General features: G+C 43.8%; 1 protein-coding gene across 10 annotated transcripts in view; it reads left to right on the top strand.

Moving 5' to 3' along the window:
- MAP4K4 (mitogen-activated protein kinase kinase kinase kinase 4) overlaps positions 1–24884 on the top strand; it is a 167291-nt gene that overhangs the window by 77339 nt on the left and 65068 nt on the right. For all 10 annotated transcript variants that reach the window (XM_069005685.1, XM_069005630.1, XM_069005675.1 and 7 more), the window contains one exon: positions 2403–2459. In XM_069005685.1, the coding sequence (XP_068861786.1) occupies positions 2403–2459 (57 nt within the window). The remainder of the gene's footprint in view (positions 1–2402; positions 2460–24884) is intronic.

The raw sequence follows: 24884 nt of genomic DNA, 5'->3' as shown, positions 1-24884 counted from the left end.
ATTAGTCATCCCGAGTGGGCCAGTCTCACAGGGAAGAACATTGACTCAAGAAAAGCTGTGAAGTTGAGCACTGGGAAATTTTAGGTGTCTCTCTGGAAATAGCAAGCCCACCAGTAGTTACTAGATTTAAAAAGACAAATAGAGCAAAAATTCCAAAAAATGCTACTTTGCTCTTCTGCACGCCACATTTTCTGTTTGAGTATGTTCTGCCACCATTTTAGCATCTCCACTTTGATGCAGAGTGAATGGGGAACTGGATTTCACTGCTTTTTAAAAAAAATGTTTCTTTCCTCAGACCTTAGCGTTGTGACGGTTTTTTCCTCAGAGATGTCTTTGTTTTTCTCTTATCTGTAGCATATTGTTTTTGTACCTAAAACTCTGATTCCCATGTCCTTGGGCTTTCAAGTTCCTTCAACAAAGCTGTGGAAAATGGGGGCAGAACTGAGAGTAGGCATTTTTCCACTTCGGTGTAAGCCATTTTCCCCTCCTTCCTTGTGGGATGTTAAGTCTTGAGGAGAAGACCACAGGCTTTTGTCATTAGGCAGAGGTCCAGTGTGGGAAATTAGAGCTGGAAATCTCCTGGGCTTGCTGAAAGACTTTGGTTCATGAAGTAGTAAGGTCAAGGTGGGGTCAGTGTTGGCTACTGCACACATGTTACGACCCTGAACTTTGTTTCAAAATCGAAACCAGCTTGAGACCAAGCTGTAAAAAGAAATGCCTGCGGTAAAGCGAGTTTACAGTGCAAGCAAAAGCCTGAGCACAGTAATGTATTTATAGAAAGCATGTGGATTGGTTAGTAAGGGGGAGAGTGAAGCACAAGAGTTGTGGAAGAAAGGTGAGGCAGTGAATTCCGCAGCATTTCATCCTTTTGAATGCACCAGCAACGCCTGGCCGTTACCTCCATGGAGGGCATCGTAACGTGTGAAGGGGTCAAGACGTCTCTAAAGAGACTAGTGGTTTGGGGTGCTTCAGTTCTGGGGTGCCAGTCTCAAAAGACCCTGTAAAGAGATTAATATGTTAGTCCAGGAAAAAAGATTCTATTCATGTCCGTCACATACGTTTCTGCCTAGGAAAGTCAGAAGTTGGTGAGGAGAGAGATAAAGGAACTGTGACTTCAGTTAAATGTTCCATTATGTTCTTATCATTATTTGTGAAAAAAATGAAGAAATTTAATGGGCATACCTGTTGCTAGAGGGCTTGACTGATGCAGATAAGAACCTTTGGGGACGGTGCCTGGGAAAGTGGTTGGGAGACTGGGCTGTTTGACTGGCTTAGGATAGGCTGCTGGGTGTTACACTGAGTGTTAAGTGGAGAGCTGGAAAATATCAATATTAAGACCATTTCTAACTGCCTGTTTAGGAAAAAAGTACACAACAGCTAACTGATGTCTCTACCTTGTGTAAACATACACTGGAGAGAAAAAGGCTTTTGTTAGAAGTCAGCTGAGGCGAGTTACAGCCCACCAGGACTGGAGGGGCTTGCCATGCCGCCTGCTTCCTAGCCCTGTGATCTGCATCCTGCTGGTTCCGGCTCTGTTTCAACTGCAGAACAAACCAGTTTAATTTCCTGGACTGCAATCCCCTGCCCCACCCCATAGTTTGCTTTTTCTATGTTAACTTTCTGCCATTTTAGTGATTTCAATCAGCTTATCATATGATACAATGAGTGCCAGAAGGAGCTCAGTGCTCCTGGGAGAAATATGTGACAGGAGGCTGGAAGGAGGCAGAGGAAGGAAGGGTAGGAGCTCCCTGCTGCAGGAGCTGGGATCTATTAACTCAGCTCCAGCTGTACTGAGAAACTGTACCCTTACTGTGGTGTAGCTGAAGGGAGATGACGTCTTGTTCTTGTCTTGCCATTGTGAGACAAGCAAAGAGAGCTCTTGCAGGTCTGATGCATCCCTTGCAGAAACCCCACTTTTTTTACTTGGGAAGACCAAACCAGTGAGAAATGTCCAAGCCCTAAGCATGGGCTAACCATGCTTACTAGGTAAAGCATGTTATATGTCACCTAGGTACTAGGCATTGGTGCATAAAAATAAAATATGCAACACGTGGAATTTATTTATTCTGACATGGGATTAAACTATCATTACTGACGATGAGCTTTGCTAAAGTAAACAGAAGGGAAGCTGTGAATATAGCCTGTTTGTACTTGATAATCATCATTTTAATGAGGAGAAAAAAAAGGGTTCTAAAATTTTAATAGGAACACTTTAAATTTGTTATTGTTGTTGTTGTTTTAGCCATCTAGAGTATTTGTAATATTTCCTAGAAAGTATCATAAGGGTCCAGCATATCTGGGGAAAACCCAGTGACTGGAAAGCTTGTCCAAGTGTTTTGCTCTGTGTAAGCTGAAGGGATGGATGAGATCCTGGTGCTGACTCTTCTCTCTCTGTTACTCAGGGTCGCCATGTCAAAACGGGCCAGCTGGCAGCCATCAAAGTCATGGATGTTACTGAGGTGAGTAGAGGAACCTTCTGCTTTATTAACAACGTGTAAAATTTAATAATTATATATATATATATATGAGGCTTACCTCATATTTCTGTTGAAAGGCATGGTCCTTGCATGTGAGTGTTAGCTCTCTGCTTGCAGGACCTGAACTCTCCAGTCCATCTGCCCAAGATTTCTTTGTGCCTGTGTGCTGGGGCGTTTGGCCTTCACAAATTGCATTGTCCAGTCCCAAGGCACATGGGTGCATGCAGCACTCCGTTTTCAGAAGTTTCTTAGAAGAGGGGGAGAAAGTTCTGATTGCTTGCTTCCCACTTTTTTCTCTGAAATGTATCATCTTGCTTTTACTGAAAAAGAAAGTGAGGTGCCTGCTTGATGTAGAGGATTGTGTTCTCCCTGGTACATCTGCAACCTACAAAGGGTATATGTTTATTCAAAGGAATGGGTCCAATGTAGTTCCAAGAAGCCTAAAAACGGAAGTACCTGCAGGAATGATGAGCAGATTGCTAACAGAATTCAGCAGTGTAAAGCAGTTGTAGTAACTGACCCACGGGGATTTATTGTGGAGCTTTAGATGGGAAAGAGGGGAAATTAACCCAGTCAAAGAAATAAAAAATATATGCCTATATTTGAATCCTTAGGTGTCTTGCAGTTTATGCTGTTCAAAAAGCAATCAGTCTAAATTAAGTCTTCAAAACAGATGAAGAAAAGCATGGGTTTCTCCCTGTTATTCCATTTGTGTTGTGTAGAGTTCCATTCACAAATTAGCAGCTTCACATTTAAAATCGAGTGAGATCCTCCCATGTGATATCTGCAAAGCTTGACTGATACCACTCTTCTGTAGAGAGGTTGTGCCTTTCAAACTGTCATACTTTTCTGAACTTATAAACTTACATAGGGGGAATAATTAAGTTAATGCATGTATATTGTACAGAGCAGGGGGTCTTTGGCCAAGATGGTTATAGCAAGCAAAACTTCTGCAAGGGTATTGCTGCAAAATATTTTATAGTTTAGTGTGTGTATAGGTGCAACAAGTAAAAATGGCCTTGGACACAAGGTCTTAGATGAGTGGTAGGGTGTAATAGGTAAACAGGCAGGAGAAGAGGGAAACAAGATGGCAGGGTTAGGTCAACTGATAGGACTTCAGTCTTATCTCCAAATCTCAAGTGATTGATGGACAGTGTGACTGCTGCTCTCTGACTTCAGCTGTTGTGTCTGCCAACAGCTAGATATTCTTTTTTTTGTGAGATGGCTTGATAAAGATCAATTTTCAGCTGAAGTTTTTCAAAGGCTGCCTTCATGAGGAGGCAGTGCTTTTTTTCCTGCAGTTAACAGGCAGAGAAACCAGAGAAGAATGAAGGTGCATTGACACACAGTGAATGTTCTTTGCACAGCATATGTTTTCATTTTTTGCAGCAGTTTTACACAGGGCAGCTTGCTGGACTGTGCATGGCAATGGCTTCTTCCATAATGTTAAGATGGGCTCTACTGCACACTCCCTCTGTTTTTAATAGCATGTATTAATCAGAAACAGTTGTAATAGGTTGCACAGAAAAAGGAAAACAGTTGAAAAATGCTGTCTATAGTATGGCTAAGCTCATCTTGCAGGAGATGGCTTAAGTTTTGAAACTTTCTGTAATTTTTGTCTGGTTTTGAAAAGCGAGTTGTATATTGGCACTGTCTTTTATCTCATAAGTGCAATGCTTTTTTAGGGGATGAAGTGTAGTCAGAGGGAGGAGTTTGGAGATGTTAGCCCCATGCAGCTTAAAAGCATTGTCATTCCTACCAGTGGAGCTCATGTGTTTTTGCTTCAAAGTAAAGAGCCCACAGAGACTAAAAATGTGTAAATTCTTCCAAGTTGTACTAAGTCAGCTCCAGGCATGGAGTGATACTGTTGCAATGTACCATTCTCTCAGTGGCAGATGTGGCTGTAGGATGTTCTTGTCCAGCCTTGCTCGCTGGTTCCTTGCCTGTTTCCCAACACTTGTGCCAACACAGCTGCCTTTGTGCCAGATGGTGACCTGGATCAGTGAATGGGCCCTGCTCCCAGTTTAAAAATACCCTTAGTCCTCTCCTTCCCCATGTTATTTATAACCTGGATTGGTTCATTGATTGAGTTCAGCACATGATGTTGCAAACTCTTGTGCGGTTGCTATGAAGAAGGTGGCATGAGACTGGAAAAGAGCCACTGCTGGCAATCAGGGAAAAGGGGCAGTAGCTCAAACTGACATTTCTGCCAGAGATGGCCATATCCTCAAACCATAGCTTCGGTTTCATGAACACCTCCTTTGCTGGCAAACAGTGCAGGTCCATCCTGGTTCTAGCTCACCACAACTTACAGGGACTGTGGGAGGAGAGAACATGGGGACAGAGAGGGCAGTGACTGCCAGCATTAGCACTGTTCCAAAAGAAGTGGTGAAGGAACCACAGCCACAAATTCACCTTCTCCTCTTTAAGAGCTACAGCTGGGTGAACTGCTAATGGTAATACTGTATCCATGCCCATGGAGAAAGAGGGTCCAGTGGAAACTTCCACAAAACTGAAGTTGTGGTTTTCTGATGAGTGGCTGCTTGAAGCTGTGGGTGATTTGTGCCTATGCACGTATTTTACTGGCAGTGTTATGCCTTTCTGCTTAAATTCAAGCGGTGCCATGGGGGATAGCTGATTATTCTGACGAACCTGAACTGAGAACAGACGCAAGACTTCCTTTCTTCTGGGATACCTCTGATCCAGTGCTTGCTTTGCCAAATGCTTAACAAATTAGAAAACCTAATGTATTGGCATGCTCTGTGGGCACACCCCAGATTTTCAGTTTTCAAGGCCATGATTCTGCAATTCACACATTGCTCAAGATCAGTGAAGTTATGTCAGTTCTGGACTGTAAAGCTTTGATCACCTCAAAGGAGGGATGTCAAACTCAGAGTGAAGGCTTTCCTTAAAAAGTTTTGGTTGGCGTGAAGAAAATGAGGTAGTATAACCTCTGACTAGAGGCATTGGAAGAAATATTACAGCTCTGTAGTGCACATGGCACTATGGAAATGTTCTTCATCCTTCTCATCTTTTCTTGTGGTTTTCTCTTTAGATTTTAATTTTGAAAAGAATGATGGCAAGGATGAGAAAAGAGGAGGTGGGCTGAAGCCTATCAGCTTGATCTTTGAATAAATTATGACTAGTTAGTTCTGCTGCCTGAAACGTTGGGGGATGTTGATGTGCATAAAACTTTCCTGCCTATTCTACTTCCCTCCTTTCTAAACAAATTAAGAAAATACTTAGAAGACTGAATCTTTGCAGATCTTTAGATCTACAGCAGTAAAGCAAGCACTAATGGAACAGTAAGATCTAAAATCTATAGGTTTTACTACAGAATGATGCATAGGTAGGTCTTCTTTTCACTTTCTGAGGGCAAAGCTGCAGCGCATGTAGGCTGAAAAAATTTCACTGAAGCATAGAACAAATAAAACCAAAAAACCCACCAGTCTTCATCAATGGAAAGCTATTCTCACTCCTTATTGGAATGAGCCCAATGACAGTAAAAAGGGAACAATGCAAACTATCAGCGTATGCGCACTTTGAAAATTGTTTTACAAAATCTACATATGTAGGATGAATCTCACGCTGCTTGCTTGTTGTGAGGGAGGCATTATATGTAGTCTGTCCTTAATCTTTCTGTTGTAAGGTCTCTGTTCCTTTTGTGACATTGTTTTGGAGAAGGTGTTGCTCAGTCTGCGTTGATCCCTTCCACTCACTGACCATACTGTTAGGTTTCCATGATTGTAAGACTGCCATGACTGCTAAGATTTGGCAGTCCTTGTTTAGTTGGAAGAATCTGTTTTCTTGTGAAGCAAATAGCATTTAAAACCTTAGCAAAGCTTACTTGGCAAATCTGCCTGCATCCAAGCTGTTAACTTGCATTACACCCTAAAGCTTGACTCTGCTTAACTCCTTTGGAGCCTTTCCTTGCAGCTGCACGGTTGTTTCCAGTGTTGCCCCTGTGTTCCGCTTCCAGCGATGCTTTTCTCTTTGTAAAGTTTAGTAACTGATTTTGAGGGAAAAACACAATTGCTTTTCTTCTATTTGTTATAACCCCTGACGCTGGTGCTTCTTCCTCCTACCTCTTCCCACACACACTCTTGGCATCCCTTGGGAAAGTTTTCCACATGCCTTTTTTAATAGCAGCATTTCTCAGCTCTTGTGCCCAGCGTTTCATGACTTGTCCAATCTAGTCTGTGTAAAATTATACTAAGTAAACAACTGGATACTGTATCCTGCTGATTTATGAAAGGAGTTGGATTGCTTTTAGTGCTTGCCTGTCTTGCTGTTTCTGTGTGTCCTCTGCAGAAAAATTAACAACCTCAGACCAAAGCCTCCAGGCCTGCAGAGAAACATGGCACATCTCCCATACCTAGACAGGAAGGGTTCCCTGAGTTACTCACTGCCACATTCCTTACTCTGCTGACTGCTTATTTCTGTTGCAATATGCAAGTCACTTTGATTCTTGTGAGTCTGTATCTTATGGCCTACATGGTGTTATAAACTACAATTGTGTGGGTAATCTGTCCACTGTCCATAGGACATCTCAAAGCACTCTGCAGAAAAACCGCAGATAAATAAAAATGTGTGTTCCCACACAAACTAGCAGACAAAATGAAGGAAAAATGAAATAATAAGCACCAAAAGTTTGCGTTATTGCATATATTCTTGTTTTCCCCATGAAAACTCAAAGACAATCCATGGATTTTGATCTGTTTGAAGGGAAAAAAAAAGTTGGTGGCTCACTCTGGAAGATTGGGAAATATAGATCCTCCTGGCCCTGTGCAACAGAACTGGGTCAAGCCAGCCTGGAGAAGCTGAATAAGGGCTGTCCTTTTAGTGTAGAGATGTGAATGCAGTGCTTTACCTGGCTTTATCTGGCTTAGTGTGGCTGCCTGATAAAGTACTTATGTACCAGTCCATGCTGTACTTACTGTAAAGTTAGCCAAAGCAAAACTAAAGTCACTAGAGTTACCAAAAGCCTTTGCCATTTCACTGTTTCATAGGAGTCACCACTTTCTTAATGTGAACTGGGGAAAATGGATCAGGGGCCTAAAAATCCAGATTGTTCTGTGGAGAGTACTGGCACTCTGCTTACTTGTCCCTGAAATAAGAGGTTGCTTACTAATAGTATGTACAACATTTTGTAGTCTTCGGTTAAACAGTTACCTGGCAAAATAAGGAATCGTTCTGTGGAAAAGAAGTAAATAGGAAAGGTACTGACAATGTGGACAGCCCTGCTTGTCCAGTTCTCCTGAAGCTGATCAACTTCGGATCTCTCCTAGAGACTAGGTAAAAAAAAAAAACCAAACCGCTGCTGGGAACTATATATTACAGTTCAGAGGAAAACAGAGCTGGCCAGAGTGGTCCCTTGAGCTGTAACACCTGGTTTTGGAGGAGGTCAAAAAGAGCTATGATAGTCTTGCAGCCAGTAGGGCAGCCTTTTTTGAACTGCAGAGCATTTGTATAATTTATTGTTTCCTTCCTTAATTGAGATCCCTCACCTACCTCTGCTGCATGCCCTCGCCCAGCAGCTTGGCACAGTTCTTCCCCCTGCTTTGCCATGGAACTGATGCCGGGAGGTTCAGCCATGGGTGCTGGCAGGGTCTGCAGTGCTGGCTGATGTCTGTGTGGGACTGGGCTCTGCTGCAGCTCCATGCTGCCTGTTTTTCTGCAAGACCCCCATTTGGTCAGAGGTGGTCCTGTCCATCTTCAGGGCAAGGGTGGTACATAGGGCATTGCAGGGGTGCCAGACATGTCACAACACCCCTGCCCTTGGGTGGCTGGGAAGTTTCTTGGATTGCCAGCTCATAGTTCTAACAGGGTAGAATGTCATTTAACTCTAAAGAGCCTTTTGTCCTTACAAGGAGCAGTGACTTTATCTCCCAGCAAGGCAGATACATCTAACACCTGGCTTAAGTCAGAGCTGCAGTTTCTGGATGCAGTCCAAGAAATTTCCTGGAGCAGTGCTGGCACCAGTTTTGATAAAGGGCAAACTTCACTCTATTCATCTGATTACTCAGGTGGTTAGCAAGATTGTCAGGCTGGAGAAGGTTATTTGGAAAGGGGAGGATGTCTGGTTTGATGCAGTTGAAGAGGGAGCTTCACAGGTGGTTTGAGGTCAGGGCAAAAAGCTGTGGCTCTTATCGAGCAGCTTGGGAAATTATACTGCTGGAGAGATGATGTTGAGCACTAAGGCTCTGCATTGCTGTGTCCCTGTAGGGAGCAACTTTGCACTGCTACTGTGTGTTTGAGGGAAAAATTGCCAAAGGAGAGAAGAAAATGGATATAAAACATTCATACATATTTGTTTCTCTGTCTGCTTATTTTAACATACGTTTTCTCCTTATGCAAGATTTTCACCTGAGAGGAAGACAGTTATCCTTGTGGGTATACCTCTGTATACATTTTAACAAGCTTGTTTTGGAAACCTATTTCAAGGCTGAAAGAAGCAGATGTTTTCCTTTTGCCATGAAGATCCTTGAGGCCACCATTGCTGCCTCACCAGCATCTCTCAACAGCAATAGAGCTTTAGCTGTAAAGGCTTCATGGTGCTTATTTAGCAGGATTCCTGTTGCATGGCTTTTAGAGCTGAGGCTGGGTGATAGCTTCATACTCAAAGTTGATTGTGGAACACAGCGTGAAGAAAGTGTAAAGAAAGCTGTGTTGCCTCTGCCTTCTCCTCATCTGTATGTTTATGTTTGATGTGCAAGGTTCTTGTCCTGTCTAGCAGAAAATGTTTTACCAGTGCTCTGTAAATTGAAATGTAGTTTAGATAACACAACTGGAAGTTATGGCCACATAAAGGGAACTTTGTAGTTTGGAGAGTAAACTAATCTCATTTTTTTTAGGGAGACAGCTTTAAAAATTTGCCTACCTGGCTGTAAGAGAACCAGATAACACTCTGCAATAGCACAACAGATGATGCTCAGGATATATTCCCCAGCTACGGCACCGAGATCTGTTATTGCTCATCAGTATGTGAGGGCACCTATTGGAACATAATGGAAACAGCTACAGCTGACTTCTATAGGCAGAAGGGCAGGATTGTGTATTAAGATTTCTCTGCAAGTCTTGAGCTCTTTGGACAAGTCTGGACTTCTTAAAAAATTTCTTTCCTTTGGTCTGATGGTGCAGCTGCAGTGACACACTGAGAAAGAAAGAATAAGTCATCTAAGTGAATTTGTTGATGTCTATTACCATCCTTGGGCACTAATACTAGTCCAGGTGGGCAATACTCATGCATTTAAGCTTTAATACTGTGCCTAATTTTCTTCAGTCATTAGGCTTGATACCTGCAATCATCTGAAGTCCTGCTGTTAGCATTGACAAAGAGATCACTAGTGACACGTGATTTCATATGTGTACAATTGACTGCTAGCATCTATCTGTGTTCTGGACCCTAATACTAACAGTGGTGAAGGCTCAATGTGGATAGCATGCAGATACTTTCACAGTTGAGATATTTTACCTACCAGTCATACCTGCACTGACATGAATGTGAACAATAATAGCCTGTGCAAATTCTAGTGATGGAGCATTTCTTTTGAGCTGAGAGGAGTGTTTGTGCAGGTGACCTCAATGCAGGTGATTTGCTGCTGCCTTCCCCAGTGCTGAGCTCTGATTGTCTCAGCTGTCTGAGGAGGTTCGAGTTCTGATGGGAAACAAATGTTTTGTGTGCAGATAACAGCAAGAAGTATGAGGCTGTGTTTTATATAATTTCTGTCAGACACAGAGCACAGCTCAGTTTACCCCCAGTGAGTCAGACATATTGTCTACTCAAGGAAAACAAGGCAACCTTGTCAATACAGTGTTAGAGCATGTGTGCTCTTGCCTGCTTGGGCAGAGTGAAACCAATAAGGATTGTGACAGGGCATTGTGCTTTCATTTTAGCAGGTTTTTATGCTGAACTTGAGTCTGCATAGGCAAGCAAAAGATCTCAGGTCTAGTATAAGCTGCTGTCTTTCCGAGGTACAATTTAAAATCTGGCTTGGGCATTAGGATCAAAGTCAGGGGAATTAATTCTCTGTTTATATTAAAGGGTATATATCTGCTTGAAATGTAATCTCTCTTGACTGTGTTTAATTGTAGTTTCATAAACTGCACCTGCCTGTGGGCTCCTCCTGTTTTTGCTGCAGCGTTCCATATTTTTATCTTGACTTCCTAAGGAAATGAGGCTTCTTGGTGATACTGAATGTGTCCTGCCTTCTTTTCCACCAAATACCTTTAGGATCTGCTGGTTGACTTCAGCCAAGTTTAATAAGGAGAAATTCCAGAGATACAAAGTCCTGACAAGTTATGTGAAAACTGGCAGGCTGCATGGAGAAGGGAGGAGCTGAAATTTATAGCCTCTGCTTTGAAAATGGTAGGCAGACCTTAGCCACCTTCCATTATCAGTCAGCTGGCCACTGTTCTGCAGTAAATCATGAGGAAAAAGTAGATCACTTCATTTTTATTTAAGGAAAAAGTTCTGTGCAGTGTAGCACTTGCAAACTACTTTCAAGCATTTTAAAATCTCCTCTGGTTCTTTCTTTAGTTTATGGGTCCACAGATCTAGTATTGTACATTTGGGATTATGCTGTGTGACTTCTCTCCCCTTCTTTCTTAATGTGCATATGTATATATAAATATAAAATAGCAATGTTATTCTCCAACATTTAATGAGACAAAAATGTTTTTTCTAAGTCCCTCAACGGTGCTTCTTTTGCAAGTCACAGTTTGAGTGATTGTGCATGGAATTGTTGGCTAAAATAGAGTCTTAAAACCGAGCTCCTAAATCTAGAGATTATGGTAGCAAGTGCTAATGCTCGAGGACCTGGGAATTCATTGTACCCTAAGCTGGTTTGTAACCACAATAAACACTGCCCTTGTGCCTTAAGCGTTCTTCCCCTGTGCCCAATCTCTTAAATATGCAATGGAAAGCACACAGCTGAGCTAGTGTTAAAAGAGCCTTGAAGACGCTGTGCAAACTAGTTCAGTGTAGGAGAAGATGCTGTTTGTCTCCGGAGCCCAGAAGGGTCTCAAATCCTTTCCAACAATGCTCCTGTGTACCTACCTCCAGATAGAAAGTAGCCTCTCTGTCAGAAAACACTGGATAAAGTGCAGAGAACTCTTTAGATAGAAGTGGAAAGGTGTTGTCATTACATTGCAAAGATTGGTGCTTCATAACAAGCACATGGTTTAGTCTTGCTCTCTCTTATTAAGACCTTGCTTCAAGCAGGACAGAGGCACACTTTTTTGTTGTTGTGATGTTTACCTGTTGATTTTTTTAATGTCAGGCTTTATTTCTTGAACATTTCATCAGTGTTTTGTTCTGAAAGCTGAATCTGTGGGAAGTGAGCAAGCTAACAGCAGAAATGGTACTGTTCCAGTGTGGACAGCAAGCACATGGGTGTTGTGTTTTGCCTCACATCCACCAGGTAAAATGGTAGTTTCTTTACCCAGCACATCACTGGTGCAAAAGATGTGGTGGGAGTTCCCATAGCCTGCTCTCTTTTGCACCTCATTCTGTAAGATGATGGGTGCCTCCACAAGTGTCCCTCTCTCTGCCTAGTGGAGGGGTCAGTTCCAGAAGCGAGCTCAGCTTTTGTGTGTTGGTTGATGTAAGAGGTGTTTCTGCAGCATTTCACTTCAGCAGGAATATTTTCCACTGTAGCACCTTCTTCCTGAACAGAGTTCAGTGTTTGATTCTAGACGTGGTAAGAACTAAGTGGAAATCCTAGTGTAAATGCAGCAGCCCACAGATCTTCAGATAACTACTACCGGCCTGGCAAAGCACCTCAGCTCTGCCTGCAAGAGTAAGAGATGAGGGTGTCCATGATCCCTGAAAATAATTTTCTCATGTGGAATATTTTACCAAATGGAAATGTAATTGGGCAGAGAGACCAGAGGTAGGAGGGAGAGAGTATGCTGGTGGCTGCTTGGCTCCCCCTGTGCTAACCTATTCTCCTGGCCACGGCTGCAGGCAGACAGGCAGCCCTGAGTCACTGCTGTGGAAACACTGATGCAAAGACAGCATTATTAAGGAGTGTTTTATTTGTCTCTTGCATATTTTACCTCAGCTCCCTTTCCACTAGCATTTATTGTAGTTGCCTCTCTTTGAGCCTGGAGGACAAAATAATTTTTATAAATGAGTTTGTTGGTTTTCACTCTGAATTTGTCTTTCTACTTCTCTTACTACACTCCTGTGCAACAATTTTTTACATATGAAACCTTGCATTAATTATAAAATGATGGAGTCTCACTGATTTATAGATCAGAGGGGGCTGCATGATCAAACAAGTCTGCAATCAAATTTGAGTCCCTGAGGGAGATGTCTGTTCCTATGTCAGAATTGCTGCTGCTCCCCAGTTTAGATTAAAAAGTTTGGGAAATTTACCAAGCTTAGTCTTGATTTGGCAACACAAATTGTAAGAGTTTGCACTGTTCATGTAAAAGTAGATGGGTCAGCATGTAAATGCAAACTCATTCTCTGTGCCTACAAATGTAAACAAACTGTGTGTAAATTCAGGAAAGGATTTCTCCCACCGGCATGAAAAAAAGGAGGAATAGTTGCATTTTCTATTTGTAAATGTTCAGATGGCATCTTGTTATGCTTCCTCCTGACATAGGTGTCTGTGTTCTTCCCATTTCTAGTTACTTTTCCCTAGAGGTAAGGTTTTACAATACAGCAAAGACAGTTGGGTGTCTGGATGCTATTGCAGGGACAGCCCTGCCTATCTTCCCTTCCTTTCTAAGTTCCCCTTGCACCAGAATCTATCGGGTCCCATCCTGTGCTCCACTTGCAAGGAAATATATATATTCTTTTCTTAAGTACAGCTTTCTACTGTTTTTGCCCCCACTAAAGCTGGCCAGGTGCTGGGTGAGAGGGGCCAGGCAGGATGGGGAGTGGAAGTGGCAGCTTCTGGGAGCTGCATCTCCACAGGGAGCAGCAGCATCTCCACAGGGTCACAGTTGTGAGGCTGCCTGAGGAACCCAGAGCCATCCCTTTGCAGTGCAAATCCAGGAGGAAAGCCGGCTGCAGCACCTTTCCAACATCTTGGCTGCATCTTTCTCAGCCACCTGTCACCTCAGCAGTGACCGCTGAGGGGCTGTTTGTAGTGCTCCAACCTTCAGATTTAGGAGTAAAGAATGGAGTGTAAAGGTCTTCTGCAGGGATTCCCCTACCGTCCAATTCTTTGCACTGTGCAACAGGCTATCTTTAGTCTCCTTGCTTGCCTCAGAAATTACTTCCCTTTCTGCTTTGGATGATTTCCGTAATATTCATTGTGATTCTGAATTCCAGTGTTCAGGATAATGTCAGAGTGAAGAATCGCTGGGTGGCAAGCTCAATTTCAGTGTGGAGCGAGAAAACCTGTGCTGAGTTTGTGTGATGCCAGCTGCCTCCGACCTGGTGACCCATGGGAGACCGGCTTAGCTGAACCTCATTGTGGACCATGCCCCATGTTTGCAGGCAGAGAGCCTTGTTAACCCTGAGTTTAATGGTGCTTTTGTTAGTGAATGGCAAAAGAAAACAACCCTTTAGTGGACTAATCCAGGTATCCAAAGTAGATCTACCTCTGAAAGACATCTGTTTGCTTTAAGTGAAGGCCAGAGTCAAAAGCTCAGCCTGCCCTTGCTGTGTATGCTTGGATGTTACCATTGCTAATTGACTGAATGTCAGTCATTCTTCCTTCACACAGTAGTTAGATATGATTTAAATCAGCAGGTTTTTTGGCAATAAAGTGCTCTTAAGCTATATAAGGTGTTAGAGCAGACCTTGCTGTGGGAAACAGTGCTCATCTTAACATTGTTCTATATGATGCATCTAACCATTTGCCACTCTGACATGTAAAAAATATCATAGAGTCAAAGAATCACCAAGGTTGGAAGAGACCTACAAGATCATCCAGTCTAACTGCCCACCTGGCACTATCACTGTAACCCCTAAACCACTGAATCACATCACCCAGCGCCAGATCCACACACCTCTTGCACACCTCCAGGGATGGTGACTCCAACACCTCCCTGGGCAACCAATTCCAATGCCTGACCACCTGAATAGTGAATTTTTTTTTTAGTGTCTAATCTGAATCTCCCCTATCTCAGTTTAAGGCCATTTCCTCTGGTCCTCTCACTGAAGGCACAGCAGAAGAGATCAGCCCCCACCTTGTCACAGCCTCCTCTCAGGCAGTTGTAGAGAGCAATGAGGTTCCCCCTGAGCCTCCTCTTCTCACTCCCTCAGCTGTGTCTCATAGGACATGTTTTCCAGACCCTTCACAAGCCTTGTTGTCCTTCTCTGGACACACTTCAGCACCTCAATGTCCTTTTTATACATTTTATATCGCTAGTTCTGTAATAAATGAATTTCATACAGCTGATTGATAAAGCAGAAGAATGCAATTAAGTGGGTTTGGGCAGCGTGTTGCAGTTTCATAGGAAAGGCCTCCAGACTTGGCATCCCCGAGGCAGTGCTGGATCCAGAGGGTGATGAAGACTGACTGGCAGTTAATAGGAAATTTTCTTAGATAAAAATGAATATGTTTCTTCTACTAGTCTTCTCTGAAGCCTGATAATGCATGGGATGAATATACTTTGGGGAATTTGTATGTTCAGGAGCTGTATATTCGGTGGAGAGCAGAGCTTGAGCCTATTGCTAAAGGTCAATATAGATCAAAAAATTGGAATTCAGTGTTCGAGGTTGGGGGGAAAAAGAACCATTTCGTATCAAGCCTACATTCTTATGAATTTTCCACATTTGTTTTTCTCCTGAGTCTTGATTAAGAACCACTCTGGATAGATTGGTTCCTGTTTGGATGAAAGGTCTAATCCATGATTGTTTACAAAAATACCCATATTCACCAGCCTTTGGAGGACAAATGGCTACTTAGGGTGTGGATAAACAGTCACAAACACTGTGCTTAGCATGGTTCCACGAGCTGTTCTGTGCTCCTTGAAACGTGGCCATCCTGACCTGGCATGGCAGATGAGTGGTGATCTCTTGTGTAGGTGTTTCTCTGCGTTTTTCCTCCTGATTGCACTCAAAGTGAGTAAATGTGTGACTGCTCTGCTTTTGGTTATCACTAGAGGGCTGCAGAGGGAGAAACCTGCTTGCCTCCCACATGATGTCAGGAGGCAAAAGTTTCTTCTGGAACCTGATACACAGCGGTGTAACAGAGAGCTTCGAGTTATGCTAGTAGGAGCTTACTGGTGTTCAGCAGTTTTTTTGCAACTTCCATTCAGAAAACTTCTTTCATAATTTTCTTCTTTTTTTTTCCTTTTTAAGCTTCTCTTTTAATTATCTTTACAAGATGAATAGTAAAACATGCATTACCTGACCCTACACGTGTGAGGCGAGTAGGGCTGCTAGGCAGCTGACACCACTTAAATGGTTCTGCAGCACGCTGCACTTCCCTGGAGGGAAGTGACTGGAACACTTCAGTTGTTGTCGGTGTGCATGGGCATGTGCCCGCTCTCCAGGCCAGCACTGTGGAGAGGTGGCCAAAACAGGGTCGTGACTGTTGCATGGATGTACCCGCTGTGGTTCCTCAGGAAGAGTATCTGCTCACGAACCAGAGGCGTGAGGGAATAAGGGACGTATTGTATGAAAGACAACCTTTAGCAGAGTGTCTTGCTTTGAAGAGGCTTGCCATCAAGTTGGAGAGCTGCCCTCAGCCAAGCCTGCTTTCAGTCAGGAAGTTTTATAGGTCATGAAAAGCAGCAATGTCTTTTTTTTTTCCATCGTGCCCTGCCTTTATATGCAGTAGCACACATGCACTGCCCTCATCCTTCGTGCTTGGGATCAGTGGCTCGGCGTTAGCCCAGGAAGGCCTGTGAGTGCCTCCGATTTCTCTGTGGTGTGGGAGCACTGAAGCACATAATGTCTGCGATTCAAAGACAAATGCTAGCTCTTTGCTACTGATCACTTTGGCAGAAACCCCCAGATGCTCAGAGACTACAGATGGAGCTGTTTTGGGGAGATTTTTTTTGTTAAAGAAAAAAAGGCACCCACAACCTTAGAATTTGCTATTATTATTATCATCAGTGGTGGTAATACTAATATTACATTTTTCTATCTTTATGATAGCCTCCCTATTCTTCCTTTTCTTACTCTGCACCCCCTGACCCCCACTTTCAATTCATGCCAGCTGGAGCACAGCTAAAAGCTTTTTGTAGTGGTGCATCATTTGTTAGTAAACCAGCAAAGACAAGCTTAACCAATTTAACCAGCAATTTCTGTGAGACTTTTCTTTTCAAGTGGACTTCGGGATTTCTACATGTGCCTTTTGGAGAGACTAGGCTGCAGGAAACTGCAGGAGAGGACCCTTCAGCCATGACAGGCTTTGTTCAGATACCTTAGTCTGGCAGAAGCTGACCTCTGCAACACATGGTCTTTCACTTAGCTGCTTCTCTCCGGCTGTTGGAGAGGTCTGATTTGCTGTGTGTGGAATTTCTGCTGCTTCCATGCTGCTTGGTAGTGTTTCCAAACCAACCAGTGGATCCTTGCCTTGGTGGTGGAGCTGGAGCTGGCAGGGTTGCTGCAGCTGTCCCTTTGTGCATGACTTCATAGTCACACACCTCTGCTCTGAGCAAACCGGTGTCTTGAACCTTATCCTTCTGAGTTTTGAAGCTCTCCAAACAATCTAGGTTTTGCCTTTTGGATGTAAATGCCTTCCCTCTCTCCCCCACTTTGGCTGGGCTAATTGCTCTTAGTTTGGTTTCAAATCAAGTGTGATTAAGAGGAGATTTCTTCAGACTGTCACTTAATCATGTTACCAGACTTGCATAGTAAAAAGTTGTAATATCTGTTGGGGTGAATACCCTGAGCACAGAATTACAGGCCCTTTCCTGCTCATGAGTCATCTTCCCCTGAGACTCTGTAGTGATAGCATTACTTTTATTTTAACAGAAAAATCTCTGAGAAGGAGACCAGTTATTATCTGAACAAGAGAGGTCATATTTCTTGTTTTTTGTTGGCTTTTTTAGTTTGTTGGTTTTTTTTTTTTTTTTTTTAACTCCGCACTTTTGTATATATCCTTAAAGAAGGCACTGCTTTGCATGTAGTTCCCAGGAAGATGCTGGCTGGTCCAGCTGGGGCCATGCTTGGCAGGAGATGTAGTGGCTGCTGCAGGCTGGGGAAACCAAACCAATACTTTCTCTGAGGGAGATCAGATTATATTATGTATTGGAGGATTTCAGTAAAACATGTTACACCTGCATTTATTTTACAGTCAGGTTGCTGAGTTTCACTTTTTAACAAGGGCTTGTGCTACAGGAGTGGGTTGTGCCTGTCTGAACTGCCTGCTTGACAAAAGAGCCTCCAGAGCAGCTCACAGCAGGCTCATAACACACACACGCACACACACATGCACACACATCCTTTCTGTGTCACCTTCCTCTTTGAACATGTGTGGTGCCCAGTGAGTGGAATAACCAAAGCAAGCCCCTGGCCACAAGCCCTTACCCATTGCTGCCTGGGGAGGGTTGCAGCCTGGATTGGGTGGCCGGGTGTGTGTTACAGTGGGGATACTGCAACACGTGTTTCAGACAACGAGGCCCATGGAAAGAATATATATACGGACCGATTCTTGCTAGATGTTTCAGAGATGTTTATTTCCCCAGCTGCATGGCCGGGCTCTGCCAAGGAACTGCTACAATCACAGGACCCAAGGGTCCTTGCCCGCCCAAGGGAACACAAAACAACCAATGGGGAATGAGGCTGACCAGGGGCAGGGAAACCCCGTGTCTCCCCCCCAGGGCCCCTCTCCCAGGACCCCATGGCAGGGGGGAAGGGACCCCAACAGGTGTGCTTCCACCTCTTCCCGGACTCCTGCATGGCTTTTTTCTTTCTGGGTGAGGTGGCCTGGCTTCTCCAGTTTCTCTTACAGACTTTGTGGTTGATGTAGGGCCTGTCACAGGAGAGTTTTGGACTGTGTAAACCTCATTTTCTTCTTATCAGCATCCGAGTGTTGGTGCCTGACTCCTTGTTCCCGTTTGGACTGCTCGCTGCCTGCTGTGCATACACACCTGCAGTTTTGAGCAGCTGTCTGACCATTCAGTATGTTGGTCCCTGCAGGTCCCCTCTGCTAGTTGTGGTGCAGTTGTGACAGACAAGGCAAGGCTGGCAGGTTAGGGTCTGGCAGAAGCCCCTGCTTTTCAGCATGGGAGCAGCAGGGCAAAGAGCAGCTGAGCCTCACTGGGAGCTGATGTTGGGGTTGGGAAGTGGACTTCTGTCCCCAAACTCCTGCTCCTGCTCTCAGCGTTTCAGGTGAAGAGTACGAGACTTGTGCTGGGATCTGAGCTGTTTGTTTTTGAACTGGAGAGTGAGATGCCATAGCAGCTCTGATTTTTGAAGTGAAATACCTTTTAATAAATGCTTGCCTGTTCACAGCCCAGCAGCAAAAACAAACACGTACTGTAGCATTAGGACTGTTTTATATTTTCTCCAGTCCTATTTTCTTGGCTGTTCATCAAGGTCTCTTTGTCACCTTCCCAGCTAAGGGTAAATGCAGCTGGGATATAATATTTGCAAGCATTTGTTGCTTTTATTTATCCTGATGGAGGCAGAAAGGGTTTTCTTCTCAGACAGGTAAGTAATTAGCTGGCCATCCACAGCTTCCTTGCTCAGAGAGCAGGAGTAAGAGAGACAGGGGACTATGACACCCTATTTAATAGATGGACATGAGCATCTTGTGGCTCTGTTCATTGTTAATTCACTCCTGCAGCACTGCTCAGCTGTGAGGTTTCCAGGCGTGCTTGGCAGCACCGACAACAAAAACATCTGGTCCAAGAATATAGCTCCCTTCTGCTGGCAGCTGCATGAAAATGATTTTGTACATCGTGGCGTATTGCCAAGTGCACTTAACTTGTACACTAAAGTGCACAGCCTTTATAGAGCTTTGGCAGTGCAGGGTGATTCTAAATGCTGTGCATAAGTCAGCGTTAATCTACCAAAGAAAATCAAAACCTCAGCAACCAGTTTTGTAAAGAACTCGCTTATCGCATGTGCCCAGACGTGGCTATACCTTTGTACCTGTCTAACAGCTGTTCCTGTCTGAACACAAAAGAAAAGCCTTTTGGTTGCAGCTCTGGTTGTCATCTGTCCTCCAGGAGGGTTTGGCACAGACATGAAGGGAAATTTGCCCCTCTCAGACATCACCGAATTCCACTCATCAGCAGCCGCATTTGTTACTGATAGAGGTTGTCTGTCTCCCTGCTTGTTTTAGAAAGGACCTGGCAATTGCTGAAGAAAAAATGTTAACTGTGAATCAAATAGTTTGTGTGTCTGCTGGTAAATTGTAATTTGAGTGATTGGACCTGATAATTACAGATATAATCATCTTGTCAGTCAGTTGTAAATCATTTGGTAATGGATTTCCCATTTTTAAAAGAGCTGTTTTTTTGAGCAGAAGTGTATTTTAGAGGTAAAATATAATACGCATATTCCTTCTTGCTTTGAAAACCCCTAGGGTTATAAACATGGATCTCATTCATACATGAACAAGCAATTTGGAGAGGTCTGCTCCAGGAAAGCTGCTCTCAGCATACATATTTCTAGTTATTTATTTTCAGTTTATTCCTACAGAGTAGCTGAGGAAGGTGGTTTTTTCACCCTCAAAGCTTCTGTTACATTGTAGGCTTTGGGAATGCTGCAGAAGAGCAGGGAAGAGCAGAAATCCTGCATCCAGTCTGGTATCCATCATGGGTCTGGGTTTGTGTTTTGCAGAAGGAGCCCATTCCTTCCCAAGACGTAGCAGGTGGTTTGAGGGCTTGGACAGGTTTCAGCAGGTGTGTGCAGGTCTGATGGTGTCACAGCTGATACTAGTTTTCTGCTCTGTCACTGCTTTGAGGAGCAGTTCTCTCCAGAACAGAGAGGGAAGAGAAGGTGGAGATAGTGACAAAGGGAGTAGGAGCAAGCCTCCTTCTTCTGGCTTTTGAGACAGTCTTTGCTTGCAGTGTTGGTGTTAGAAACCAAAGGCACTTTCTGGAGTATTTTGAAAATGGAATTTGACAAACCTGTAGGGCTTGGTCCAGTCTCCTCCCTTCTCCTCATCCCAGACACCCACGGTCTGCGCCGACAGTGGTTTATTCAGCCTGTTTCTCAAACACATGACAGTGGGCTGGTGTTGCAGCTGTTTTTTCGATCCCTTCTGTCCCTTATCAGGTGAGAGGAATGGGCCTTTGAATTCTTGGGTCCTCCCTATTGGCACCTGGCATTTTGCATTTGCAGTCCTTTCCCTGCATAAGGCAGGGGAGAAGGCTGCGGATTACTGACAGAGGCTGGGCGGTGGCTAATATTGGACCAGAGGAGCTAAAGTGTTTAACCTTGAGGCAAAGATTACCTGAAATTAAAACTTGTAAGGACTTGTGCACTCACACTGTGTCATTCAATCGTGTTTGTAAGACACATGTACAGATTGGACGATTTCTTTTATTCCTGGGCAATTTACATATTTTGGCTGCTTCACAAAAGAAACCTTGTGTTGAATAAGTCAGATCATGATCTCATACCAATCCTTGCTTACAAGAAGTTTTTTTGGAAGCTGTAGCATAATCCAGAATTTTGAGTTTTCCTTTTGTAGGTGTGAAACAGAGCACAGCTTACTGGCTGCACTAAAAATGGGCATTAAGCATGGGTATTCCTAAGACAATGTCTTACCTTCTGTGTTTGTAGATGTAATGGCTGTCTGTTAGAAGTAGTTTCACCTGGCAGCTATATCTCAGACAAAGGTACACCACTTTAGAAAAGAAGCATTAAATCTGTTTCTTCATAGTAGCGGGCTCGGTGAAGTATATGTCACTTTATAGAAGTGGATTGGTGGGCTGCAAAGAAAACGCAGTAATTTTGGGTTTGGGACTTTTCTTAGTACTCATTTTCTGACAAAATGCAGGGCTTTGTTAGTGTTTCAGACTGAGTTTTAAATATTTGGAAGGAAAAAATGCTGCACTCGCAACATTTTAATGAGGTCAGTTCCCTTAATTAAAGCATTAGAAGACTTCGGGAATGTGGACAGCTGAGGGATTAGCAATATGTTACAAAGTTTTTCTTTCACCTACTAGCTGATTTGGGGTCAGAAGACAAAGACCATAATAAAACTTGTAGTCTTCCAGCAGTTGTTTTCTTGTCTTCACCATTGATGCTACCAGTGACCAAGCCTGGATTCATTCTGTCTAATTTTAGGCACACAGTGGTTGTGCCAAAGCCTGGAGTGTAGGTGACCTGGGGATCTGCAATTTAACATGGGGGGAAAGGTGCCTGTGAGGGACAGGTCTGTCCACCTGGGATGGTATTTTTCCTATAGAGGGGTAAAGGTCACTGGTGGGACTGTGTCTCCTGGAAGTATGAGGTACTTGCTTCATGGCTGCCAGCTGCTCACTGCTGACAGTTATGGTGGTACTTGTTTGTGCTTTGGGTTTGTTTTTGGTGTTTCTGTTTGTTTTGTTTTGTAGTTTTTGTTTGTTTTGGTTTGGGATTTTTTAAAATTTGTTTTTATTTTTTATTTTATTTCTTAATGTATGATTGATTTTGGAGTACTATTGCCAGTCTGCCTCCTCTGCTTTGCAAATCTGTTTTCTTTTGGCCTAAGTAGTATCATGTACTGAGCAGTGCCAAGCCCTTCAGGAAAGAAATGGTGGCATGTGATGCAGTTGCTGAATTCCTCTTGTAAACTACTTTTCCAGCCCTATCTCTTTTTGATAAAAGATCCTGCGTGAAACAGCCCTGAGGAAGGCCCAAATGGGATTACTTTTCCTGCTTCTCATTTGTTCTGTTCCTGATAGGGTGTGCATAGTTGCAGCTTTTGTGTTTGTTATCCCAGACTGTTGGGATATTTTGTTTGTCTTCTAGGATCTGGGTTTCCTTCAGTGTATGAAATGAAAGAGGGATTGTAAATAAATTCCTCTTCCCTGTTCATCTACAAGACTTGTTGGTCAGTGTTGGTGTGAGGCTGATACTGAACAAATCTGTCCTGGAAGAAAATTAGTGTCTTTGTGTAATTATAGGTTTTTCACGATGTACGTACTAGAAGAACATTAGTGTTATGCCAGAACTGCTATTTTTAATGTATTTTACTTTCTCGGTTTACATTTCTGCTAATATAATGTCTGTGTGGCATTTGGTGCATAGGAAAGCTGTTTTCACTCATTTCAACCTTTTGTTTCCTCTCTTCTCTCAGATGTTTGCCTTTTGCCTCCCTCTAAGTTTAAAGCTTAGTCTCAAACCAGAACTTCTGTTCCTTGTTGAATCACTCCAGCTGCATGAAACCTGCAGAACTCAGGAGCATTTTACATCTCCCAGGTCCAAACTGCAGCCCAGCAGTGTCTGGACTGCACATGCGGGGAGGGACTCATGTGTTGATCCCCTTTGGGAAGGGGATCTGCCCTCCAGGTGGGAGCAGTAGAGCTTCATACTGCCCAGGGCAGAGCAGGGACCAGGCAGTGGGCAAATGCCTCCCTTGGCTTTGTCACCCCCTGAGATGCTGCTTTCCTTGGCATCAAATGCATGCTGAGATTGGAAGTAGAAAAGCCATGCAACTTATTTGCATTGTGCATTCGCCTGTTTTCTTTCCAGCATCTGCATCTCTTCTTATTGTCTGAGCCTGGAGCTTTGCATAAAGGAGATTGCTATAATTTCTTTCCTTCACACACAGGCTTACTTTTAATATCTACTAGGAAGGGCTTGTTCCAATCACAAGAAACCTAAGACTGGATGTAGAAATGGTAGGGCAACAGGCATTTTCAGTGTAAATAGTAGTGATGAAAGTAGGGGACTAGTCCTTCCCTCTTTTATGAGAGCTCTGAAGATGTCAGTATAAGGCTAGCTTGTTGTGTAACTTGTAAGTAATTTAGGCTTGATGAGGATGGACAGTTGAATTGTATAGCTGGGACAAACATGCAATCTGAGCAGGAAACTCTTTTAAGTAATCATGACTAGGATCAAGGAATTAGCCTTGGAAATGGTAGAAGGGATTTGCCCTTAGGAGGTTTCTCTCTTGGTTGTCTTTGGAAAAGCCTGTGTCCTGGCGTTTTACTGAGGCAGGTCAGCAGTGGTGCAGTTTCTGTGCCTTCAGAGCAGCTCATTCAGTGACCAGTGAAGGCACCGGAGGCACATCAGGCAAGAAAGAAAATATTGTTGTCGAAGTGACTGGCAGAGGAGGTGGTTTAGGGGGGGAGACAACAGGCAAGTATTGTCTTCACGTGGTTTTTGGCTCCTTCCTGCCTGCACGTGATTCCATCTCCTGTGCCTGCACAATGCTGCTACACAGGCTCCTTGGGGAGTGCTGGGACCCTGCTTAGGAGCTAGTCCTTCCTCATGCCTTTGTCCAGCTAATTTAACTGTCACTTTATGGCTGCAGCCTCAGTGATGGCACTGTCGTGAACAACTCGGCTCATTTGCTTTCTTGTTTCAAGCAGTGCTTTTAGCATGCAGTAGGGAGGGTGTTGTGCCAAGGGGAGACAAAGCAGCTTCTGTTTTGTGTGTGTTTGGAAGTGTTTCTCACCTGCTTGATGAAATGTTGCCACTGAAGGTAACTGAATGTGGTCATAAGGACAGCACTGTTCCGTCAGCCAGTCCTCACAAAACTAAGGTTTTTTTGACCCTTGGAAAAGCTTCACAGCCATCTTCTGCAATTACCATGCCTGAGCAGCGTTGCCGCTTTCCTGTTCCTGGCAGCATGGCTCTGTGCCAGCAGCGGCAGCAGCTCGCAGGCTGGTGGGCAGCTCACAGTGACAGGATGCCTGGTTTCCAGAAAGCTCACAAATGGTAAAGCCCGTGAAGGCCTTTCTCTGCATGGGCTGTGAATGTGGACAAGGGGCATAGGCTGAGAGGTACCCTCCCAGCGATGGTGGGAGGATGCTTGCTGGATGGCTAGTGCTCCGTCAGTGTCACTGAGTGTGTGGCATGATGGATGCCTTTCTTAAGGGGGAAGTCTGAAGGCCTTGGAAAAAGTCTGTGTTTGGGAAGGACTTGAAGGACAGTGCAGAGAAATTAACCCGCTGATGCCAACGTGGGAAGAATATGTGGGCAAGGGGTCTCTGAAAAAGAGACCTTACATGTGAAGTGAAACAGGCACGGGGAATGCTGGGAGTGAGAAGGTAGCACGGGAGAGAGACAGATGGGAAATAAACTTACATGAGGTCTTTAGCTTGAGGGTGACAAAGCTCAAAAGCTTGTAAAAGACTCTCAAGAAAAATGGGATGTAATAAGAAAGTTGGAGGCTCTTGTATGTTAAGATTTAGGAGGGATTGTATATGGACTTGTTAAATGTTTATTGCACCTCTTAATTAAAGTCTTTTATTTAAAACAGTTTAGACTTTCCCTCCCAAGAAGCCTGTGTTTGATATTTTTTCTTAAGAGCTATTTTATGTCATATTCCCAATTCCTACACTTCGTTGTGGTGTTGGAGAGGATTAAGTTTTTCCACATTG

Source organism: Aphelocoma coerulescens, chromosome 1, assembly GCF_041296385.1.
Source record: "Aphelocoma coerulescens isolate FSJ_1873_10779 chromosome 1, UR_Acoe_1.0, whole genome shotgun sequence".
Lineage (NCBI taxonomy): Eukaryota > Metazoa > Chordata > Aves > Passeriformes > Corvidae > Aphelocoma > Aphelocoma coerulescens.
Note: the sequence above shows the minus strand (reverse complement) of the source record. Positions and strands in the feature narration are given on the sequence as shown.